The sequence below is a fragment of the Pongo pygmaeus genome, chromosome 4 (assembly GCF_028885625.2).
Source record: "Pongo pygmaeus isolate AG05252 chromosome 4, NHGRI_mPonPyg2-v2.0_pri, whole genome shotgun sequence".
In the NCBI taxonomy this organism is placed as follows: domain Eukaryota; kingdom Metazoa; phylum Chordata; class Mammalia; order Primates; family Hominidae; genus Pongo; species Pongo pygmaeus.
In genome coordinates, this window is record NC_072377.2 from 82,755,172 (window position 1) to 82,777,700 (window position 22,529).

General features: G+C 40.8%; 2 protein-coding genes across 7 annotated transcripts in view; one reads left to right on the top strand and one right to left on the bottom strand.

Annotated features, from left to right (window-relative positions):
- Positions 1–20,963, top strand: part of BHMT2 (betaine--homocysteine S-methyltransferase 2) — a 32,734-nt gene extending 11,771 nt beyond the window's left edge. For 2 of the 6 annotated variants that reach the window (XM_054488258.2, XM_063665433.1), the window contains 4 exons: positions 1,512–1,659; positions 1,903–2,085; positions 2,343–2,571; positions 7,177–8,756. In XM_054488258.2, coding sequence (XP_054344233.1) covers positions 1,512–1,659; positions 1,903–2,085; positions 2,343–2,571; positions 7,177–7,258 — 642 coding nt within the window. In that variant the 3' untranslated portion in view covers positions 7,259–8,756. Of the gene's footprint in view, positions 1–1,511; positions 1,660–1,902; positions 2,086–2,342; positions 2,572–5,219; positions 7,144–7,176; positions 8,757–12,029; positions 12,145–16,385 lie in introns of those variants that run through there. The other 4 variants (XM_063665431.1, XM_063665430.1, XM_054488257.2 and 1 more) reach the window with 4 other exon arrangements.
- The window catches only part of DMGDH (dimethylglycine dehydrogenase), a 122,604-nt gene that overhangs the window by 84,420 nt on the left and 15,655 nt on the right, over positions 1–22,529 (bottom strand). The gene's annotated exons all lie outside the window — the stretch shown is intronic.

Sequence of the window (22,529 nt, forward strand, 5' to 3'; positions counted from 1 at the left end):
TTGTCCAGGCCCCACCAGTAATGCTCAGCACCCAGTAGTTTCCATAGCCTTCTCCAACCATGTCTTGCTCTTCTTGCCTCTCTGCTTTCGCTCAAGCTATGACATGTGAATTACATTTTGAAGAAAGAATCAGTAAGAATTGGTCATTGATTGGACATGAAGGCCCAGAACATTTTCTTTCCTCCGCTTCCAAAACAAAAGTTCTCATTCCCCATTTCCCAACATAACTGCTACTGCCTGGGGTCATGCCTTCAACCCACAACTTTACTCCAAACAAGAGAATATCCCCTGGCCAGGCGCGGTAGCTCACACCTGTAATCCCAGCACTTTGGGAGGCCAAGGCAGGTGGATGGCATGAGGTCAGGAATTCAAGACTAGCCTGGTGAACAAGGTGAAAGCCCATCGCTACTAAAAATACAAAAATTAGCTGGGCATGGTGGTGGGAGCCTGTAGTCCCAACTACTCGGGAGGCTGAGGCAGGAGAATGGCTTGAACCTGGGAGGCGGAGGTTGCAGTGAGCCAAGATAGGGCACCACTGTGCTCTAGCCTGGGCAACAGAGTGAGACTCTGTCGAGAGAGAGAGAGAGAGAATAGCCCCCACCATTATTCCCCCTAGTGACCCCACTGAACTCTACTGAAAACTTTGCCTCATCCACCTGCCCACGCCTGGCCAACCCCACTGGGAACAGTCATCTGCAGGGACAAGCACAAACTCCACCCTCTGTGCTTTCCAGATGGATGATGACACCACTCTGTTTGTTTAAGAACCCGTCTTTTGATTCTCTCGTAATTCCTCACACTGCTTCTGCAGAATTTGTTTCTAACTCAAGAGGGAAGAAACAGGAAGATTTCTGCCTTTTCTTTAGTTGCCTTAAGGTCAGCTTTTCAGCTGCGGCACTGAAGGGGCTTCCTGGGAAGCACCCCAGAAAATGACATGGGTTTACTAGACAGGATGTCCTGTCCACCACTGGCAAAGACAGGGAGTAGCTATTTCTCCTATGCTGTGCCTCAATCTTCTCATCCGGGGAAATGGTACTTCCCTTCCTACTTTATGGAACACTTATGAATATCTAACTAGAAGTGAATATAAAAGCTCTTTGAAGTATAACACATGATAAGCTACTCATTGTTTCAGAGATTACCCCAGTTTTATAAGAGATGAATCTAAAATTTATTAGCAAAACTTTTCCTCCTTCAAAATTATGATTTTAAATACTCAATTACTCTGAAAACCTCTGTGTGTGTTTTCTTCTTTTTTACTAATAGGCATCATCTCACTGAATCAATGATCCCTGAATGAAAAACTATATGTTATTGTTATAGGAATGAAAACGTTTACTCAGAAAGGTATTCTTTAGTCAGTCTGATAGACACACATTCCTTAGCAAGTTTTATTACGTATATGTTTATATTCTGTTTGGTAATTTTTATAACTGTTTTGCTATATTTACCTTTACCATTCAAAATCTGCTTTATGTTTGGACCAATAGAAAAAGTGACATTTCTCTTAGTATTTTGAGCATGTTGAAGAAGCTGTGTGGGCTGTGGAAGTCTTAAAAGAATCAGATAGACCCGTGGCAGTTACCATGTGCATCAGCCCAGAGGGAGACATGCATGATATAACCCCCGGAGAATGTGCTGTGAGGCTGGTGAAGGCAGGTAATTTGGACCCATACAGTGATACACAGCTCAGTTGTTGCTTATGAAATTTAACAAAGTGTGCTTGATATTGTGAGAGCAGTTTGGAAATAGAAGAATTAACTCCAATCAGTTTTCTTATCTGTAAATTGTGGGAGGTGGAGGTGGATGGTTAACCTCTAAGGTACCTTCCAACTATTAAAAAAAAAAAAAGAATAAACAAATAAATAAATAATAAAATGTAAGTGTTATTTCTTTGCACAGGGGCTTCCATCGTTGGCGTGAACTGCCGCTTTGGGCCTGAGACCAGCTTGAAGACGATGGAGCTCATGAAGGAGGGTCTTCAGCGGGCAGGGCTGAAAGCGCACCTCATGGTGCAGCCCCTGGGGTTCCACACGCCTGACTGTGGCAAAGAGGGGTTTGTGGATCTCCCAGAATATCCCTTTGGTAAGCTCAGGTGCATAGTAGAGGTCCTTGTATTTCTTGTTGTGACAAAATCAAAATGGCTATAATAAATTGTGGCCCAGTTTTACAATAAGAGACTGCATATGACAAAACATTCAGAGTTAACCAAAAATGAGCTATCAGAAGAATGCATCATCTAAAGTTTACAGTTTTTTTAATTGGAAAAAACTGCTCATTAGCGCATCCATCATTTGAAAATGAGAACAGTAACAGAAATGCTTTTAACTATTGTGATTCAGGACTGGAGTCCAGAGCTGCCACCAGATGGGATATTCAAAAATATGCCAGAGAGGCCTACAACCTGGGGGTCAGGTACATTGGCGGGTGCTGTGGATTTGAGCCCTACCACATCAGGGCAATTGCAGAGGAGCTGGCCCCAGAAAGGGGCTTTTTGCCACCAGCTTCAGAAAAACATGGCAGCTGGGGAAGTGCTTTGGACATGCACACCAAACCCTGGGTTAGAGCAAGGTAAGCATTTTTAAATTAACATTCTTATTATTTTCCTTTAATCTCATTTTATTTATTGTTGTAAATGTCACGCATGCACATGACAAAAAGTATAGAAATGTATAAAGTGAAAAGTAAAAATTATCCCCTTCCTGATATCAGCTCCATTCCCAAAATTGTCTTTAGTCCATTCGGGCTGTTAGAACAATACCATAAACTGGGTGACTTATACACAACAGAAATTTCTTTCTCAGTTCTGGAGGCTGCAAAGTCCAAGATCAAGGTGTCAGCAGATTCAATTTCTGGTGAAGGCCTTAGAGATGATAAAGGCCATCTATAAGGAAGCAGGCATTTCTTATAGATGATACCTTCTTGCTGTGTCCTCAAATGGTAGATGGGGCACCACAGCTCCCTGAGGCCTCTTATCTTTTTTGTTTGTTTGTTTGTTTCTGAGATGGAGTCTGGCTCTGTTGGCCAGGCTGCAGTACAATGGCACAATCTCGGTTTACTGCAACCTCCGCCCCCCAGGTTCAAGTAATTCTCCCGCCTCAGCCTTCCGAGTAGCTGGGATTCCAGGCGACCACCACCACATCCGGCTAATTTTTGTACTTTTAGTAGAGACGGGGTTTCACTATATTACCCAGGCTGGTCTGAAACTCCTGACCTCGTAATCCACCTGCCTCGGCCTCCCAAAGTTAGAGTGGGGCCTCTTTTCTAAGGGCACTAGTCCCATTCATCAGGGCTCCACCCTCATGACCCAATCACCTCCCAGTGACTCCACCTCGTAATATCATCACATTGGTGACTAGATTTCAACGTATGCATTATGGGGACACAGACAATCAGACCATGGCACAGAGGAAACCTGTTTGTCATTTGTGTTTTGAAATCTTGTACTTCTATTTCTTTTGTCATCAGTTTTAAGTGGTTACTATTGATAATCCTTTATGAAAGCTGAGGGATTTAAATCATATAGTCTTCCCCTTTTCCCTGTTCTCCTTTTTCCAGTTTTGATTCATTACACTTTTATCTCTTCTGTTGGATATCTTTTTAAGTTAAAATTATATATTTAACCACCTGTTTCTTAGTTCATCAATATAAGGGAGGAATCTCTTGACTCCACTCTCTGTAAAATAAGAATAGATTCACCTCTTCTTCTTTCCACCTTCCCTCTCTCATCTACCCCTTGGTGTCTTTAAGTTTTACCATACTTTACTATCATCAAGGTTTATAACCATTTTGTTCTATTCTATAGTTATAATTGTCTTTCAAGCTTTCTCTGTAGGTTGATCCTAAAAATATAAAATCAGTGAATAACATTTACAGTATTACTATAATTGTTATATTAAACAAGCAGGACTCATGAGACATAATTAGAATTCACTTTTATTTTTATCTCCCTCTATCCCTTTAAACCTACTCAATGAATTCCTTCGTTTCTTCCTATTTGAAAATACTGACAAGCTCTAGAACTTCTCTGGGTGCTCTTAGGCAATGGAAAGTTCCATAATCACTTTATTTCACACATAGTCTCAGTTCAGTAATTAAAAGTGTTTAGGACTGGGCACAGTGTCTCACGCCTGTAATCTCAGCACTTTGGGAGGCCGAGGCAGGTGGATCAACTGAGGTCAGCAGTTCAAGACCAGCCTGGCCAACATGGCAAAACCTCATCTCTACTAAAAATACAAAAGTTAGCCTGGCGTGGTGGCGGGAGCCTACAATCCCAACTACTCGGGAGGCTGAGGCAGGAGAATCGCTTGAATCTAGTGGGGTGGAGGTTGCAGTGAGCCGAGATTGTGCCACTTAACTCCAGCCTGGGCGATAGAGTGAAACTCCATTTCAAAATGAACAAACGAAAAAAACCCAAAAATAAAAAATAAATAAAAGTGTTCAGATTCATGTCAAATCAAAACTCAGAGCATATTTGAAACTTGAAGCTTCTCCCTTTGTCCAGCAACAGCCTTCCACAGACAGGAAACCAGGAGAGGCCAGCGTGCTGCTTCTCTTTCTCTGTCTTACGCTCCCAACCTTCCCTTCCCATCTTGCCACCGTGGTTTCTGGCCTCCTCAGATTCAAAGTAAGAAGAGAGAGGATGGACAAAGGAGTAAGATTGTTTTTGCTTGCCTGGCACCCTGATAGGAAGCCGGCATCCTCTGAGCCTGGCAGATCTTTGTGAGCATGCTCATGGGTCTTCAGAGGCTCCCACTGGAAACTTTTGTCTGTACTTCTCATGCCACAGGCATTTTTCTGACTGTGACTTCTGCCTCAGACAGTGGCTTTTTCAACCAGGTCACTCCAGATATACTCTGATTTGGGGGTCCCATTGTCCTCCCTGGTAATTCTCTTGGGCCAGATTTTAGATAGTTCAGGCTGGCTCTCTCGCTCTCATTAGACTCAAAACAGCTTTCACCCTTTCTACAGACAAGCCCTGAGAGTGTGGTCTGACCCCAATTTAACAGCACCCCTTTTGCCCACAAGCAAAGTAGCTGGCCCATTGTTCTCTTGTGGTCCAGATTTTCCAGGGGAGAGTCAAATGAGTCATCTGGCTGGTTCGTGGCCACCTCCTTTTAACTTCTGCGCAGTGTCTGTCTTGCAACTCCCCTTGATACCTAAAATCCATTATGCCTTGCTGTTTCCAGTCAAACTTCCAATCTAATACTCTATTGCAGGAATAACAGAAAATTGTTACATTTAGAAAAACGTTCACTGCAGAACAAAGTAGTATGCATGGGACCATGGATAAAGAGAAATAATCATATTTACAAAACTTGAGCTACTTGTTGGAGAATGTTCCAAGCATCAAGGTCAAATGAATTTTCTTCTCTTACATTCCTGTGGATATAATGTCTAAATCTATGCCATATTTCAATTTGCTTCATACTTGGTCTGACTTTCTTTGTATAGCCTTTGGTTTTCTAGGGATTTCTGATTAACTTCCTTTTTCATTGTTGAAAGAAAAATAACAGGGCTTCACTTTCCCTGAGGTCTTATAATTTCTAAATTATATTGTTTGTTACAGTAAATCACTTTATTATTGAAGGCATTTTTCTTGGGGCCCCAAGAAAATTACTGTTCTGTTATGGATCGTTGTATTTCACACACACACACTCATACTCTCTCTCTCTCCTCTATCTCTCCATATAGATAGACAATCTTTTGTGTATGTATGTGTGTGTATATATATAATATGTATGTATATCCGTTGATATAATTCTATCCCCCTTCATCTTCTAGAACTAGTCACAATCTCTGCTGTCTTCTCTCTGTTCACTACTCTCATGTACTTCACCCATTTTGTGCTTATTTATCCATTTCAGTGGGATTTGAAAGTCTTCATTTTTGAACTGGAAAAACTTGCCTAATGCAAATTTACTTAGGTTGTAAAAGTAGACAAGAATCACTTAGCCAAAACTTTCTTCTAGAAGATATGGATATTTACCAGAGAAGATGGTTTGTATATGTGTCATACTTTTTAAAAAGTACTAAATATAAATATAATTAAAAGGTGAGGAAAACATACTTTGGTGATGATTAAAATAGTTTAAATAAGTGAGTAATTTATTTAATTATCATCTGCTAGGAATCCTTAAAATTCATTAGCTATTAGAATTAAAACATTATTCTATAGACCAAAGCAAGAAGACACCCTTTGTACCCTGACTCCCAAACCTACTGATATTCACAGAAATTTATGATTACACAATAAACACTAGATTTCTGACATCTCATCATCCAAAAATATTGATTTATTCATTGTTTTGTAAGTAAAGTGGAAAAAACGATAAAAATATATTTATCAGAAAGGGCTATGACCAGGGATCTTTGCACTCTTCTTCCTTTGTCTAACAACAAGAAAGAAATATTGGTAAAGTAATTCGTATGATTTACTTTTTGGAGAATTATACTTTGACTCATTACATTAAAAGCTGTTCTCATATTCTTCTCATTACATTAAAATATTGATAGAGTTAGAAGGACTCTGTTAGAAATTCCAGAATAAATATAATTCATAAAAATATATGAAATTTAAGGCTGGGCATGTTGGCTTACGCCTGTAATCCCAGTACTTTGGGAGGCCAAGGCAGACGGATCACTGGAGCTCAGGAGTTTGAGACTAGCCTGGGCAACATGGGGAGACTCTGTCTCTACTAAAAATACAAAAATTAGCCTGGTCTGGTGGTGCACGCCGGTAGTCCCAGCTACCGGCTGGGGGGCTGCGGCAGGAGGATTGCTTGAATCCAGGAGGTCTAGGCTGCAAGGAGCCAAGATTGTGCGACTGCACTCCAGCCTGGGCAACAGAGCAAGACCCTGTCTCAAAATAAAAAGTATATGAAATTGAAATACATTGTCTTTTTCTGAAAGGTGGTATGAAACCTAATGATTGTTATTGAAATGTAAGAAAGGCCCCTGGCATTAATGGATATGGACATAGTTTTCTGTCTGTATGTGAAAACAAAAGTTCTGCTTTAGCCTGATTATCCACCAAGTTTTGACTGTGTGTGTGTGTGTGTGTGTGTGTGTGTGTGTGTGTGGTTATATACATATACATACACATATACATATATGACATATTGGACTTATAGGTAAGACTTTTAATTAATTAATTATGTATATATTAAAACACAGGGCTCGAAGGGAGTATTGGGAGAATCTGCTGCCAGCTTCAGGCAGACCTTTCTGTCCTTCGCTGTCAAAGCCAGACGTCTAAGGAGTAGTGAAAGAAAACCCTGAAATAATAGAACAGAAAAAAGTTGCCCTCAAGCCCGACCTGGAACCGTTCCTCGCCTTCATCCCCACCATGCCCTGCTATCTCCAGCTGCTGAGCAGCTGAGGTGCTGCAGCCCCTTCCCTTCCAGTCCACAAGTGTGTGCGTATTGAGCTCCTGCTGTGGTTAAGCACTGCAACAGACTCTACCAGAGATACAAAGAGAAGCGAGAGAGGAACCTTGTTCTCCAAGAACTTACTGTCCAGTAATGCTGTGGTGCATTCCTTTGAAGATCATCAAGAATAGCCAAATTTGTCTTTGAGGGTGAATTTGACACTTTAAAATAATCAGAAGTCAGTGAGACCCAAAGCTAGTGAATAATTCAAGTGACTAAGCTAGATACTTGAGGATGATAGAGCAACACTAAACTAAAGCAATGAGTCTGCTTTTTTTAATGATTCATACAATGACTCCAAAGGCAATCCCAAACAAAAGATGTAAAGAATGTTTTGAGCAATGGTAGGATTATTGAGATAAATGTATAACTATCCAAAGTGATTACTTTCAAAGATGATTTTTACTTAAAAATAGTAAGTCTGGCCAGGCGAAGTGACTCACACCTGTAATCCCAGCACTTTGGGAGGCCGAGGCGGGTGGATCACCTGAGGTCAGGAGTTCAAGACCAGCCTGACCAACATGGTGAAACCCTGTCTCTACCAAAATACAAAAATTAGCTGGGCATGATGGCAGGTGCCTGTAATCCCAGCTACTTGGGAGGCTGAAGCAGGAGAATCGCTTGAACCCGGGAGGCGGAGCTTGCAGTGAGCCGAGATCAGGCCATTGCACTTCAGCCTGGGTGACAGAGAGAGTGAGAATCCATCTCAAAAAAAAAAGATATTAGGTCCTAGAATTTTTAAAATGTGTCTTCATAATCACAGGTAGCTAGATTATAAACTATTTAAAGACAAGATCACGTGATAAGCTTATAAGCCTCTCATAATTCCCCTTGCTTAGCATTGTGTTAGACATACTAATAGGTGCACAGTGAAATACTTATTGTAGATTGTTTAAAAATAAAGTTTTAGAAAACCTTTTCAAAAGTCAGAGTTTAGGCCAGGGGCAGGGGCTCACACCTATAATCCCAGCATTTTGGGAGGCCAGGGCGGGCAGATCATTTGAGGTCAAGAGTTCAAGACCAGCCTGGCCAACATGGCAAAACCCCATCTCTACTAAATAAAATACAAAAATTATCCAGGCATGGTGGTGCATGCCTGTAATCCCAGCTACTTGGAGGCTGAGGCATGAGAATTGCTTGAACCTGGGAGGTGGAGGTTGCAGTGAGCTGAGATCGCCCCACTGCACTCCAGCCTGGGAGACAGAATTCAAATCTATTTTGGTCTAATATTTTCTTATGTTTGTGTTATTTCATGTGTGCCAGTTTCTCTTTTTCTCGCAACAATTTATCAATTTGTGGCAATAAAATTAAAAATGATTTACCTTTTATAGTGTTTGAATGTCAAAAATGTCATGAACATTCTTTGGAATAATACTAGCAAATATTTATTACTCACTATGTCCCAGGCTTTGTTCTAAAGATGATCTCATCTACATATACCCCCCAACAGGGATTCAAAATTAGATAGTGTTTAACACAGTAGTTTACAGGTAAGGAAACTGAAGTTTAATGAGGCTAGGTAACTTGCCTGAGGTCACACAATTAGTAAATGTGAAATTAGTAAATTTGGATTTGAACCCATGGGGCTGGCTCTAGAATCCATACCCTTAGCTACTGCACTACACAGCATCTGTCATGCACACAGCTGCTGCTTTTTGTCAAAAATCTTTCCAAATTTTTCTGTCGCTGGATTCAAAGTATTTTTTATCAACTTTCCTTATTATGAATTAACTCTTCAAACCTGCCATGACTGTTTCTGTAATGTTGACAACCTGGAATTTATTTGATGTAGCCACTTTACCCATAATACACAACCCCACCCTGCTGGAAATTAGAAAGTGAATCATTTACTATCATCTCAAGGCCTTTGGGGTCCTTAAGGGTGACTAATCCAAACTACCAATTAAACACCTTGAATATCCTTGCCAGCATTTTCACCAGGACCATCCAGTCTCTGTTTGAACCCCTTAAATAGTAACTCACTACCTCTCAAGATCACTTACTCCTTTTTAAGAAACACTTCATTCTCTGGAAAGTTATTTCATATGTTAACTAGAAATCTATTTATTAATGACCCTCACGTGTAGACTTGGAGCACCTATAGGGCAAATTTATAATTTCTTCCATATAACTCTTTGAAATTTAAAGATAGCTGTATGGCTTTCCTATACTTACTTGTCCTCATTTCCTTCAACCAAAAGGCATAGGCTAAGATGTGCTTTGTCAAATCTACTTGTGTGACATTAGACAGTTACTTAAGCTTTATGTCTTAATTTCCTCGTCTGTAAAATGAGGGTAAAATAGAACCATCCTTATTAGGGTGCTGGGAGGATTAAATGAGATAAGTTTCTTAGAAATAGTGCATGTCGTATAATAGGCATTCATTGCACATTATATAGTATGATATTATGTTGACTTGGTTTCCAATCCCCTCATCCTCATGGTGACTCTCTTCTGGGAACACTCTGGTACCAAAGCCTCTGCTTATTTTTAGTATGTAGTCCTGAACACCACATTCCAGGGGAGGACTGTTCACACAATATCTCCTGCTTGCTTCATAGATTTTGTGGAGAGGGCAGTGCAGGACATCATGAGAATAGCAAGAGTGAAGAAGGTACATCAGGAGGGAGAGATTCTCCATGCCGAATCCCTTCCTTGGGTCTGCACCAGCACAAACGAAGGCTTTTATCTAGTTCCTGTACAGTTTAGGTGTGCTAAACTGTATAGGAGTTTGAGACCAGCCTGGATAACGTGGCAAAACTCTGTCTCTACAAAAAAATACAAAAATTACCTGGGCATGGTGGTGCATGCCTATAGTCTCAGCTAGTCAAGAGGCTGAGGCTCGAGCCCAGGAGGTCGAAGCTGCAGTGAGCTGTGATCACACCACTGCACTCCAGCCTGGGTGACAGAGCAAGATCTTGTCTCAAAAAACAAATAAATAAATAAATAAAAATAAAAATTAAGACAGAAAAAAAAAAGATAAATTTTACCATATAAAAACTTTAAATGTATGAACACTCACACAAAAATACTCTAAACAAAGGCAAAGGCAAATAGGAAAACTGTGTAACAGAGGTCAGCAGTCACTCTTCCAGTAAAGGGGTCTTGAGCTGCTTTTGTTCAAACCTCCCCAAACCCAAGCAGATGTTGTGAGGGGGGCTCACCTATGTGATTGGCATTCAGAACCCCACTCCACTCTATTTTCTTGGGCTTACAGGTATTATGAGAGGACAGTGTACCCAGCTGGGACCAAGCAAAGCCTTGGGGTCAGCACTAGCATCAACACCATCAGCCCTGTTGATGGTCACTGTTTCAGGTGTAGGATATGAGGTTGTGGATCAGGTGCCCCAGGAAGCACGGTGCACCTAGTGGAGATGATGTGAGGGCCAGGTTGTTGGATCTGCAGGCACTGACACAGAGCTCGGACAGCTTCTGAGCATTCATATGTTATCCCGTAACGTGGTACCTGCCAGCCCCACTTGACTCTTTCCTTCCCAAGAAGCAGGTCCTCTCCCTTATTGGGCAACTTCTGGGGATTGATGGTCAGCTCCTGTGCCCCTCCACGTGCACTTTGTACTGCCTCCTCCCCACCTCTCTCAATCCCCACAACTATGTAAGGTTTTCAGAAAAACTTTCTTGTCTTCTTCATCTGTTATTATAATAGGACATCACTCCAAAAGCAATAGGAAAGTGAAGTCCTCTTTTCTCACTGGCATCCTTATTAGTGGTGGGGAAATATTTGCCTTATATCTTTCCAGTGCTGGGAAAAAAGGGTGGGGGGGAACAGAATAACACAATGTGAGTACTAATATCCTGCCACACATATTTGCATACATTTGATAAACTAAGGGATACTTTCCTTAATCTATAAATTAGGAAATAATTACCTTAATCCATTAAATATAGAAAAAGATAAACACATTCAAAATTAGGTAAATGCACAGCAAAGTGACGAGATACCTTTTTTCACCTATCATCAACTAAGATCAAAATGTGGATAATATGTCAATGAGGGTGCAGGGGAAAAGACCTTCTCATACATATGCTTTTTGTAGAAGCGTAATCTGGTACAAACTATTTGGAAAGCAATGTGTCCATATTTACAAAATTTAGAATTCACATGCCCTTGGATGAGCAATTTTACTTCTAGGAATATAATCTGCAATTATGTTCATATATATGCAAATATGTATGTCTGGAAACCACCTAAATATCCATCAATGACATATCAGTAAATGAATTATGGAACATCTACAGGATGTTAAAGCATGGCATCATTACAAAGAGTACATTATATCAATATGTGCTAAGATGGAAGGATCTCCTCCATATATTGTTAAATGAAAGTATGCTCCCATTGTGTGTACATAGAATATTTCAGGAAGGACTATGTCCCTCCTAGGGGAGAAAGACTGGTGATAGAAAGTGTGGTGTAGGAGGAAGACTTCCTTTTCTCTGATGCCCTTCTTTAGTGTCTACATTTGTTAATATGGTTTGGTATTACTTTTTCTACAAAATAAATTAGTTTTAAAACGTATGTCAAGATTTCTGATTTCAAGGGGAAAAATCAGATAACATGAGTTTCCTGTTGTGATACAGAATGGGAAACGCTACATTACCAATGATGTACACCAGCCAGAAGCGCCTGGGGGAATCTAATCAAGCCTTTAGATTTCACTTCCAAGTCAGTGAAATCAAGGGATATAGGAACAAGGTAAACGCCACAATCAAGTGAATCCTATATTCTACAGGCCAGCTGGCCTGGTCTTTTCCACAGGTCATTGTGTTGGAGTTGCTTATCTTTATATGACAAACCAATGCAATGCATGGTCCTGGTTGAGACAAACTGGCTATAAGAGGTCTTTTGGAAACAATTGGGCAAATTTGACTAAGGAATCAGGTTAATTTTGGCAGTGCAGGAAAATGTTCTTAACTTCTGGAAATAATACAATTTTTTAAAATGCATACTAAATGTTGATTACTATTTATAATTTACGCTAAATATTTTAGAATATAAAAAGGAGGCGTTTTTAAAAGGCAAGATTTCCACAGGTTTTGATTTGGTAGGGGGAAATTAAGGAGAAGGTAATTGTCTGCCAAAAAAAAACACAGTGCAATTAAGAAAAACTGGCTTGAACTAGCTCTTTCCAGTTCTACAGCAGATGTTTGCTGTACTGGAGTTATCAAGAAGAGCAGATGGCCCTCTGATAAACACTGCTGTGCATAGACTCAGCAATGCAGACCAGCAAATAGCTGGCATGGAAACCAACTGAAAGGGATCGAAGAGATTCGTTGAAACTAGGGGCGAGGGTCAGCCGGAAAAACAATTGCTGCTTTGCAATGATCACGGCCATGATTTGATACTTTATGCAAAATCGTAAACAAAGTTAAGCAACTCACTTTGGCTGTACAGTCAGCTGCCTTGAAGGTGAGCACGTATTTTATTTAATCAGTAATGAAAATCCTGAAAAGAGTTGTAGAAGGGTGCAATTTTGCCTCATATCAGTGTTGCTTTATGAAAGGATTTTGAGAAAAGTAGATGGGGCATGCTAGTGGTGCTATTGCTGGCACTCTGGCAGTCACATTTCATTTATAACCTCCATTATTTATTTGGAGCACAGAGGTGGGAAGAGGAGAGAAAGTGAAATAAAAGTTGTATTTTCCATGATATAGGTGCAGATGAGCCAGCCTTTCAATATAGTGAAGTTGGAGGAGAATCTTCATCTGGCGGTGACTACTCACCTCGAGGGTTCTGTGCTTTCATAACTAATCATGTTCAACCATTTTTAATTTATTCACTCATTCAATCACTCATTAATTCATTCACTGTTCAAATAATATTTATTTAGTGCTTGACTATGATAGTCACTCTTATATGTTCCATAGTATCCTGTATTTATCATTAATAAGTTCAACGTAGTTTTTGCTTTTTTGTTTTGGTTTTTTTGTTTGTTTTTGAGATGGAGTCTCACTTTGTTGCTCAGACTGGAGTGCAGTGGCAAGATCTGAGCTCACTGCAGCCTCTGCCTCCCGGGTTCAAGTGATTCTCCTGCCTCAGCCTACTGAGTAGCTGAGACTACAGGCGCCCACCACCACATCTGGCTAATTTTTGTATTTTTCATAGAGATGGGTTTCACCATGTTGGCCAGGCTGGTCTTGAACTCCTGAGCTCAAGTGATCCACCTACCTTGGACTCCCAAAGTGTTGGGATTACAGGCGTGACCCACCATGCCCGGCCAGTTCAATGTAGTTTTAATACTCCCTTGGTCATTTCTGTTTACTTGCCTGTTCCCTACTCAACAGGACAGTGAAAACATCTTGTTAATTGTTGTATGCACCCAGCACGTTATAGAACTCAAAAAAAAATTGTCGAATGAATGAATGAGTAAATGAATGTACAAACCATGCTAAGGTCAAAGGATACAAAGATGAATAAGCCACTGTCTTATGTTGCCTTGCTGAATCCTCTTATCAAAAGTATTTTGAAGAACACGCACGTGGTGTAGGACAGACCAGCATCCGATTGTGCTCGTTTAAAGAAGCTGAAGTTGAAGAGACTGGAAGGAGGAAATGGGGGGCATCAGAAAGTGAAATGGCAGGCTGTGCAAACAGAATGGCTCAGGGGGCAACCCCAAGAAGGCCCAGACTGGAGTAGATGAGGAAGCATTTAGGACAGAGGAGAGAGTTAGGACTCAGGGTCATTAGCAATGGAAAAAAGTGCACATTCAAAAATGCATCATTGGCTGGGCATGGTGGCTCATGCCTATAATCCTAGCACTTTAGGAGGCTGAAGCGTGTGGATCACTTGAGCTCAGGAGTTTGAGACCAGCTTGGGCAACATGGCAAAACCTCATCTCCACCAAAAATATGAAAAATTAGTTGAGTGTAGTGGCGTGTGCCTGTGGTCCCAGGTACTCAGGAGGCTTAGGTGGGAAGATCGCTCGAGCCCGAGAGGTGGAGGTTGCAGTGAGCCAAGATCGCACCACTGCACTCCGGCCTGGATAACAGAGCGAGACTCTGTCTCAAAAAAAAAAAAAAAAAATTAAAATATGGGAAACATTTTAAAGTCTTAAAAAAGTAAAACCAACACAAGCATTTTAACTGTTCAACTAAAACATGAATGTGGGATACACTATTTCAAACCACTTTCAATAACAGCAAAATTGATAAAGTATACTTTTCTGATAGGAAGATAAGGAAAGGTTGATCCCCCATTCATAGAAGTTGGGCTTCGTTCCATGCTGAAGAAGCCTTACAACTTGCCCTAATGGACAGATACACCTATATGTTCTGATTTTAAAGGCAATAAATACCATCTTACACTCCCCTCCAAAAGTACTACTTTCTCTTACCTACTTGCTCATTCATTCATTCAATTCATTCATTCATTCAATTCCACTAATATACGTTAAGGCTGTTATTAGACAGTCACTGTTTTAGATGCTGGGACAACATAGGGTAAACAACTGTCCTGGTTTGCCCCACTAACCCAGGTTTAGCACTGAAAGTTCTGTGTCCTGGGGACCCCTTCTGCCCTGGGCCAATGTTGGTCATCCTAGAGCTTACATCAGTGAGGCAGGATTGAAATTTTAGCCAGGGAGACTCCAGAAAGCCTTTACTAGAAAGGTTACTTTCAAGAAAAGACCTGGAGTGGATAAGGACGATAGCTGCATGGATATCTTGGGGAAGAGCAGTCCAGAAAGTCCAAGCCTCAGGCAGGAGCTTCCCTGTCATGTTCCAGGAACAGCCAAGAAGCCACGGTTGCTGGGGACATAGTGAGAGGAGGGAAGGACAATGGGAGATGAGATCTGAGAAATACCAGGAGTCAGATTATGTGAGGACTTGTGAGTCTTAGCAAGGATTTTTGGCTTTTACTCCAAGCAACATGAGAGGATACTGAAAGGTTTTCAACAGGGAAAGAACAGGCTTACTTTGGCTGTTGTGTTAAGAATAAGCCACAAAGAGGTAAGAGCAGAGAGACAAGGAAGCTACGCATTTAAATAACCCTTTTGAAAGTTCTAGTCCCACTGAGTTGTTCCAAAGGAAATTGAGGAAACAGTTATCGTCTGTTTTGTGGGCTCAGTTTTATCTTTTTTGAAAAAACAGGGTAGGAGTCTTTATTCTTTCCTGCTTCAATTGCAACTGTTGACTTTCCACTTTACAATAAGAGGGAAGCAGTTTCAAACATGAAGAACATAAATGGTGTTAACTAAATTGAAACTCTTACTGTAACACGAATGTACAGCCATAGAGGGGTGTTAGGAATGTGGGCCAGACTACCTGAGTTCAGATCTCAGCCCTGCTACCTCTAGCTAGGTGCCTTGAACAAGTGACTTGGCATGAGGAAGCTCCTTGCTGTCTTCATCTGTAGGAATTATAGCTCCACCTACTCTTAGGGCCATAGGGAGGATTCAGTGAGTTAACCCATGTGCCTGGAGCAGGGTAAGTGCTCATTAATGTTTAGTATTATTACAACTATTAAGTCGCCCAAGAATAGATGCTCAGCTTTGCAATAGATGTTGGCTTTCAGAGACAGGGCTTATGTCTTATCATATTTCGACTAGAAATACTCCTATGAGGTTATTACATTAGAATCTAATCCTGTGTTTGAGATATATATCATATCCAGTACATATATGGGTTCATAAGCAAGACTACAAGTTAGTGATCATTGAAGTAAAAAAATAAATGGAAGAGGGGAATCCATTTAAGTTTTCCAGAAATTTTAATGATCGTGAGGATTTGATTTAAAATAGAGTATTTACATTTAACTGTTAACGTGCTAAATTTATTTTTCCAAATTTTCTTTCAAATAAAATACTAAAATAGATATATAGCATTTTAGAGCCCAAGGAGAATATCTTTTCCTGATGAGAGAAATTGAGGAAATGGTTATGGTCTGTTTTGTGTGCTCACTATTTTTCTTTCTTTTTTTTCCTTTTTTTTTTCTTTAAGATGGAGTTTCACTCTTGTCACCCAGGCTGGAGTGCAGTGGTGCAATCTCGGCTCACTGCAACCTCTGCCTCCCAGGTTCAAGCGATTCTTCTGCCTCAGCCTCCTGAGTAGCTGGGACTACATGCGCACACCACCACGCCCGGCTAATTTTTGTATTTTTAGTAGAGACGGGGTTTCACCATGTTGGCCAGGCTGGTCTGGAACTCCTGGCCTCGTGATCCACCTGCCTCGGCCTCCCAGAGTGCTGGGACTACAGGTATGAGCCACCACGCCTGGCTGGTTTTATCTTTTCAAAAAAAAAAAAAAAAAAAGGTAGGAGTCTTTATCCTTTCCTGCTTCAATTGGAACTATTGACTTTCCATTTTACAATGAGAGGGAAGCAGTTTCAAACATGAAGAATATGAATAGTGCTAACTAAATCGAAACTTTCACAGTTACCCGAATGTACAGCCATAGAGGGGTGTTAAGGATGTGGGCCAGACTCCCTGAGTTTGGATCTCAGCCCTGCTGCTTCTAGCAAGGTGCCTTGAACAAGTGACTTGGCTTAGGGAAGCTCCCTGCTTTCCTCATTGTTCCCCTATTGTGGAGGTGAGGAAACAGAGGCTCAGGAGAGTTCAATGATTTACTCAAGGTCATGGTTGAAAAAGAAATCATGTTGAACGGCAAAATAGTTTCATTGTTTTTTTTAAGAATCCTTTTGCAGGGCCTCCCCCAATGCTATCCCAAAGCAGGATGCTTCGGTCTCAAGGATCCAAGTTTTACTCCCTCCACCATCTAGCTAGAAAGGCTACTTGGGCTTGCTGTGTTCTGGAGAGATTTATTTCTGTGTCCAGGTGTGCTGTATCCTGAAGCATCAAACATGAAGAATGAGACAAACATGACAAATGAGAGAAATAAAACCAATTTCCACTGGGGCCATAATGTAGAAATACTGCTCCTTTCTCCCTCCTAAATAAAATGTTTGGGCCCTGCTTTCCCTACAAATCCTCTCCCCTTCTTGTGGCATCATGGCATTCATTTGGCAACTATTTATTGGGGGCCTACTTTGTGCCAAGCACTATACTAGGCAGCAGCCTGCAATGATGAGCATTGGTGCTATAGGATTAATTTGAGGCATGGAAGCTTGACGTCCTCACTGAAGGGCCTGTAACCATGTAGGAAAAGAGAGTCTCTTCTTTAAAATGTGGTAGAAAAACCTATCAGCTGTCACTGTAAAGCAGTGAAAAGTTATTAAAGTAAACAAATAGCCTTTGGCTCTACAAAAAATATAAAAGTTAGCTGGGCATGGTGGTGTGTACCTATAATCCCAGCTACTCAGAGAGCAGGGGCTGAGGTGGGAGAATCACTTGAGCCCAGGAGTTCCAGGTTGCAGGAAGTCATGATTGCACCACTGCACTCCAGCCTGGGTGGCAGAGCGAGACCCTATCTCAAAAATAAATAAATAAATAGCCTTTGGAAACCATGTTCTGATTCTTAAAACATTTTATTTATTTATTTATTTATTTTGAGATGCAGTTTTGCTCTTGTTGCCCAGGCTGGAGTGCAAAGGCTGTTGCCCAGACTGGAGTGCAATGGTGCCATCTCAGCTCACTGCAACCTCCACCTCCCGGGTTTAAGAGATTCTCCTGCCTCAGCCTCCCAGGTAGTAGAGATGAAGTTTCATCATGTTGGCAAAGCTGGTCTCAAACTCCTGACCTCATGTGATCCACCCACCTCAGACTATCAAAGTGCTCGGATTACAGGCGTGAGCCACCATGCCCAGCCTATTTCTTAAAACATTTTAAAGAGCAGAACAGAACATTTTAAGGAGGATATAATGGATAAAATAAATTTAATTAGTTAATTAATTAAGGTAACTAAAGCACCCAGTTGAGTCCCATCTCTGTATTTACATCACCACAATGGATGGTGGGCAAGGAGATGAAGAGGCAATAGCAGCAAGGGCCTGGGTCATCGAAAGGACAAGCTAAAATGTTAGTTGATACTTTACCTATACAACAGCAATCACCACAGGTCAAACTACTTTTTATGTTGGTTGATATGACCAAATATTAAGGAGGTAGGTCACACCGTAAACAAGAAGATAGGTAAGGAATAGGGAGACCCTTGTTCAAGTTCCAGTGGCTCCAATAAAGATATTTATGATCTTGACAAGTCACACTCTAAGCCCCAACATCTAAAGAACAAACAAACAAAAAGAGTCAGGAGAATGGAGGAAAATATTTACAAATCATATATATGATTGGGGATTAATATTCAGAATATATAAAGAGCACCTACAACTCAACAACTAAACACCAACAACCAGATTCAAAAATGGGCAAAGGACTTGAATAAATATTTCTCCAAAGAAGATAAATGGCCAAAAAGCATATGAAAAGATGCTCAACATCACTAATCATTAGGGTAATGCAAATCAAAAGCACAACGAGCTATCCACTCACACCTGTTAGGATAAATACTATTTTTTAAAAATCGGAAAATAACAAGTATTAGAAAGGATATGGAAAAATTGGAAACTTTGTGCACCATTGGTGGGAATATAAAATGGTGCAGCTGCTTTGAAAAACAGTAAGAAGATACCTTATGAAATTAAAAATAGCATTATCTTATGATCCTGCAATTCCACTTGTGGATGTATACACAAAGGAATTGAAAGCAGGGAATCAGACAGATATCTGTACACCCATGTTCACAGCAGCATTATTCACAATAGATAAAAAATGAAAACAACCCAAGTGTCCATCAACAGATGGACAAACAAAATGTGGTATATACATACAATGAAATATTATTCAGTCTTAAAAAGGAAGGAAATTCTGACATATGCTCTAACATGGATGAACCACGAAGACATCATGCTAAGTGAAATAAGCCAGTCATAAAAGAACAAATACTGTCTGATTTCACTTGTATGAAGTATCCAGATGTCTTAGTCCATTTTTGTGCTGCTGTAACAAAATACCTGAGACTGGTAACATATAAAGAACAGAGATCTACTTCTCATGGTTCTGGAGGCTGGACCCATGCTTAATGACAGGAATATGTTTTGATAAAGCATCATCAGACAATTTTGTTGTTGTGCAAACTTCATAGCAGGTACCTAGATCATACAGCCTATCACACACCCAGGCTATGTGGTATAGTCTATTGCTCCTAGGCTACAAACCTGTACAGTATATTACTGTACAGAATACTGCAGGCAATTGTAACACAATGGTAAGTATTTGTGTATCTAAACATAGAAAAGATACAATAAAAATATTGTTAAAAAGATAAAAAATGGGCCTGGGGCGGTGGTTCACGCCCATAATCCCAACACTTTGGGAGGCCAAGGCGGGCGAATCATCTGAGGTCGAGAGTTTGAGACCAACCTGACCAACATGGAGAACCCCCGTCTCTACTAAAAAATACAAAAAAAATTAGCCGGGCATGGTAGCGCATGCCTGTAATCCCAGCTACTCCGGAGGTTGAGGCAGGAGAATCACTTGAACCTGGGAGGTGGAGGTTGCGGTGAGCCAAGATCGTGCCATTGCACTCCAGCCTGGGCAAAAAGAGCAAAACTCTGTCTCAAAAAAAAAAAAAAATTAAAAAATGGTACACCTGTGTAGGACACTTACCATGACTGGAGCTTGCAGGACTGGAAGTTTCTCTGGGTGACTCAGTGAGTGAGTGATGAGTGAATGTGGAGGCCTAGGACACTAGTGGACACTCCCATAGACTTTATAAACACTGTACACTTAGGCTAAATTTATTTCAAAATTTTTTTCTTTGTAGCTTTTTAACTATAAACTTTAAAAAACTTTTTCTCAGTTGTAATGACACAGCTTAAAACACACGTGCAGCTGTACAAAAATATTTTCCTTATATCCTTATTCTATGAGCTTTTTTCTATTTTTAAATTTATTTTTTTCTTTTAAACTTTTTTGTAAAAGTTAAGACACAAACACACAGTAGCCTAGGCCTACACATGGTCAAAATCATCAATATCACTATCTTCAACCTCCACATCTTGTCCCACGGGTAGGTCTTTAGGGGCAATAACACACATGGAGCTGTCACCTCCTATGATAACAATGTAGCAGGAGAAGTACACATAAAATAATGATTAAAAGTATAGTATCTTAAATACACAAATCAGTAATGTAGTCCCTTATTATCATTATCAAGTATTATATTTGGGAGGCTGAAGCGGGCAGATCACCGGAGTTTGAGACCAACCTGGCCAACAAGGCAAAACCCCGTCTCTACTAAAAATGCAAAAAAAATTAGCCAGTCTTGGTGGTACACACCTATAGTCCCAGCTACTAGGGAGGCTGAGGCACAAGAATCACTTGAACCCGGGCAGCAGAGGTTGCAGTGAGCCAAGATCACGCCACTGCACTCCAGCCTAGGTGACAGAGTGAGACTCTGTCTCAATTTAAAAAAAAAAAAAAAAAAAAAGGCCAGGCGCAGTGGCTCACGCCTGCCGAGGCGGGCGCTCACAAGGTCAGGAGATCAAGACCATCCTGTCTAACACGGTGAAACCCCGTCTCTACTAAAAACACAAAAAATTAGCTGGGCCTGGTGGTGGGTGCCTGTCATCCCAGCTACCTGGGAGGCTGAGCCAGGAGAATGGCGTGAACCTGGGAGGAAGAGCTTGCAGTGAGCCGAGATCGTGCCACTGCACTCCAGCCTGGGTGACAGAGCGAGACTCCATCTCAAAAAAAAAGTATGATGTACCGTACATAATTGTTTGTGCTATACTTTTGTAAAACTGACATTGCAATAGGTTTATTTACACCAGCATCATCACAAACACTCGAGTAAGATGCTGCACTTTGTTGTTACAGCATCTAAGACATCACTAGGCAATAGGAATTTTTCAACTCCATTATAATCTTATGGGACTAATGAAACGTCCTTAAGCAGCGTATGACTGTCATTGACTTTTTATTTTGTATTGTCTGCTCTCCTCTTCCTTCCTCCCCACACACACCAGAATGTAAACACCAGATAGTAGGAAATTTTGTCCCTTCTGTTCACTACAGAGAACAGTATCTTACATAAAGTAGGGCTCAATAAATATTTGTTTTCTATTTTTTAAATTTTATCTTAGGTTCAGGGGTACATATGCAAATTTGTTATATCGGTAAATTTCCTGTCTCGGGGTTTTGGTGCACAGATCGTTTCATCACCCAGGTAATAAGCATGGTAGTTTTTCTGATCCTCTTCCTCCTCCTACCCTCTACCCTCAAGTATGCCCCTGGTGTCTGTTGTTCTCTTCTTTGTGTCCATTTGTACTTAAGGTTTAGCTTCCTTTTATAAGTGAGAACATGAGGTATTTGCTTTTCTGTTCCTGTGTTATTTCACTTAGGGTAATGGCTTTCAGCTCCATCCATGTTGCTGCAAAGGACGTGATCTCATACGTACCACATTTTCTTTATCCACTCTACCATTGATGGGCATTTAGGTTGATTCTGTGTCTTTGTATTGAGAATAGTGCGGCAATGAACATATGCATGCATGTGTCTTTATGGTAGAATGATGTATATTCCTTTGGGTCTATACTCAATAATGGGATTACTGGGTCAAATGGTAGTTGTGCTTTGAGTTCTTTGAGAAATTGCCAAAGTGCTTTCCACAGTGGCTGAACTAATTTACATTCCCACCAGCAGTGTATAAGTGTTCCCTTTTCTCTGTAATTCCATATTTGCTGAAGGAGTAAATGAATGAATGGATCAATCTCTTCCACCTGAAAACCTTATAACTTGGAACTCTAAAACTCACTTTTTTTTTTTTTTTTTTTTTTTTTTTTTGAGATGGAGTCTTGCTCTGTCGCCTAGGCTGGAGTGTAGTGGCACAATGGTGGCTCCCTGCAACCTCCGCCTCCCGGGTTCAAGTGACTCTCCTGCCTCAGCTTCCCAAGTAGCTGGGACTACAGGCTTGCACCACCATGCTCAGCTAATTTTTGTATTTTTAGTAGAGACAAGGTTTCACTATATGTTGGCCAGGCTGGTCTCAAACTCCTGACCTCAGGTGATCCACCTGCCTTGGCCTCCCAAAGTGCTGGGATTACAGGTGTGAGCCACCGCCCCTGGCCTAAAACTCAGTTTTGATTGTCCTAAGTTCTAAACAAAAATAACCAAGTAGAGGAAGCAAATG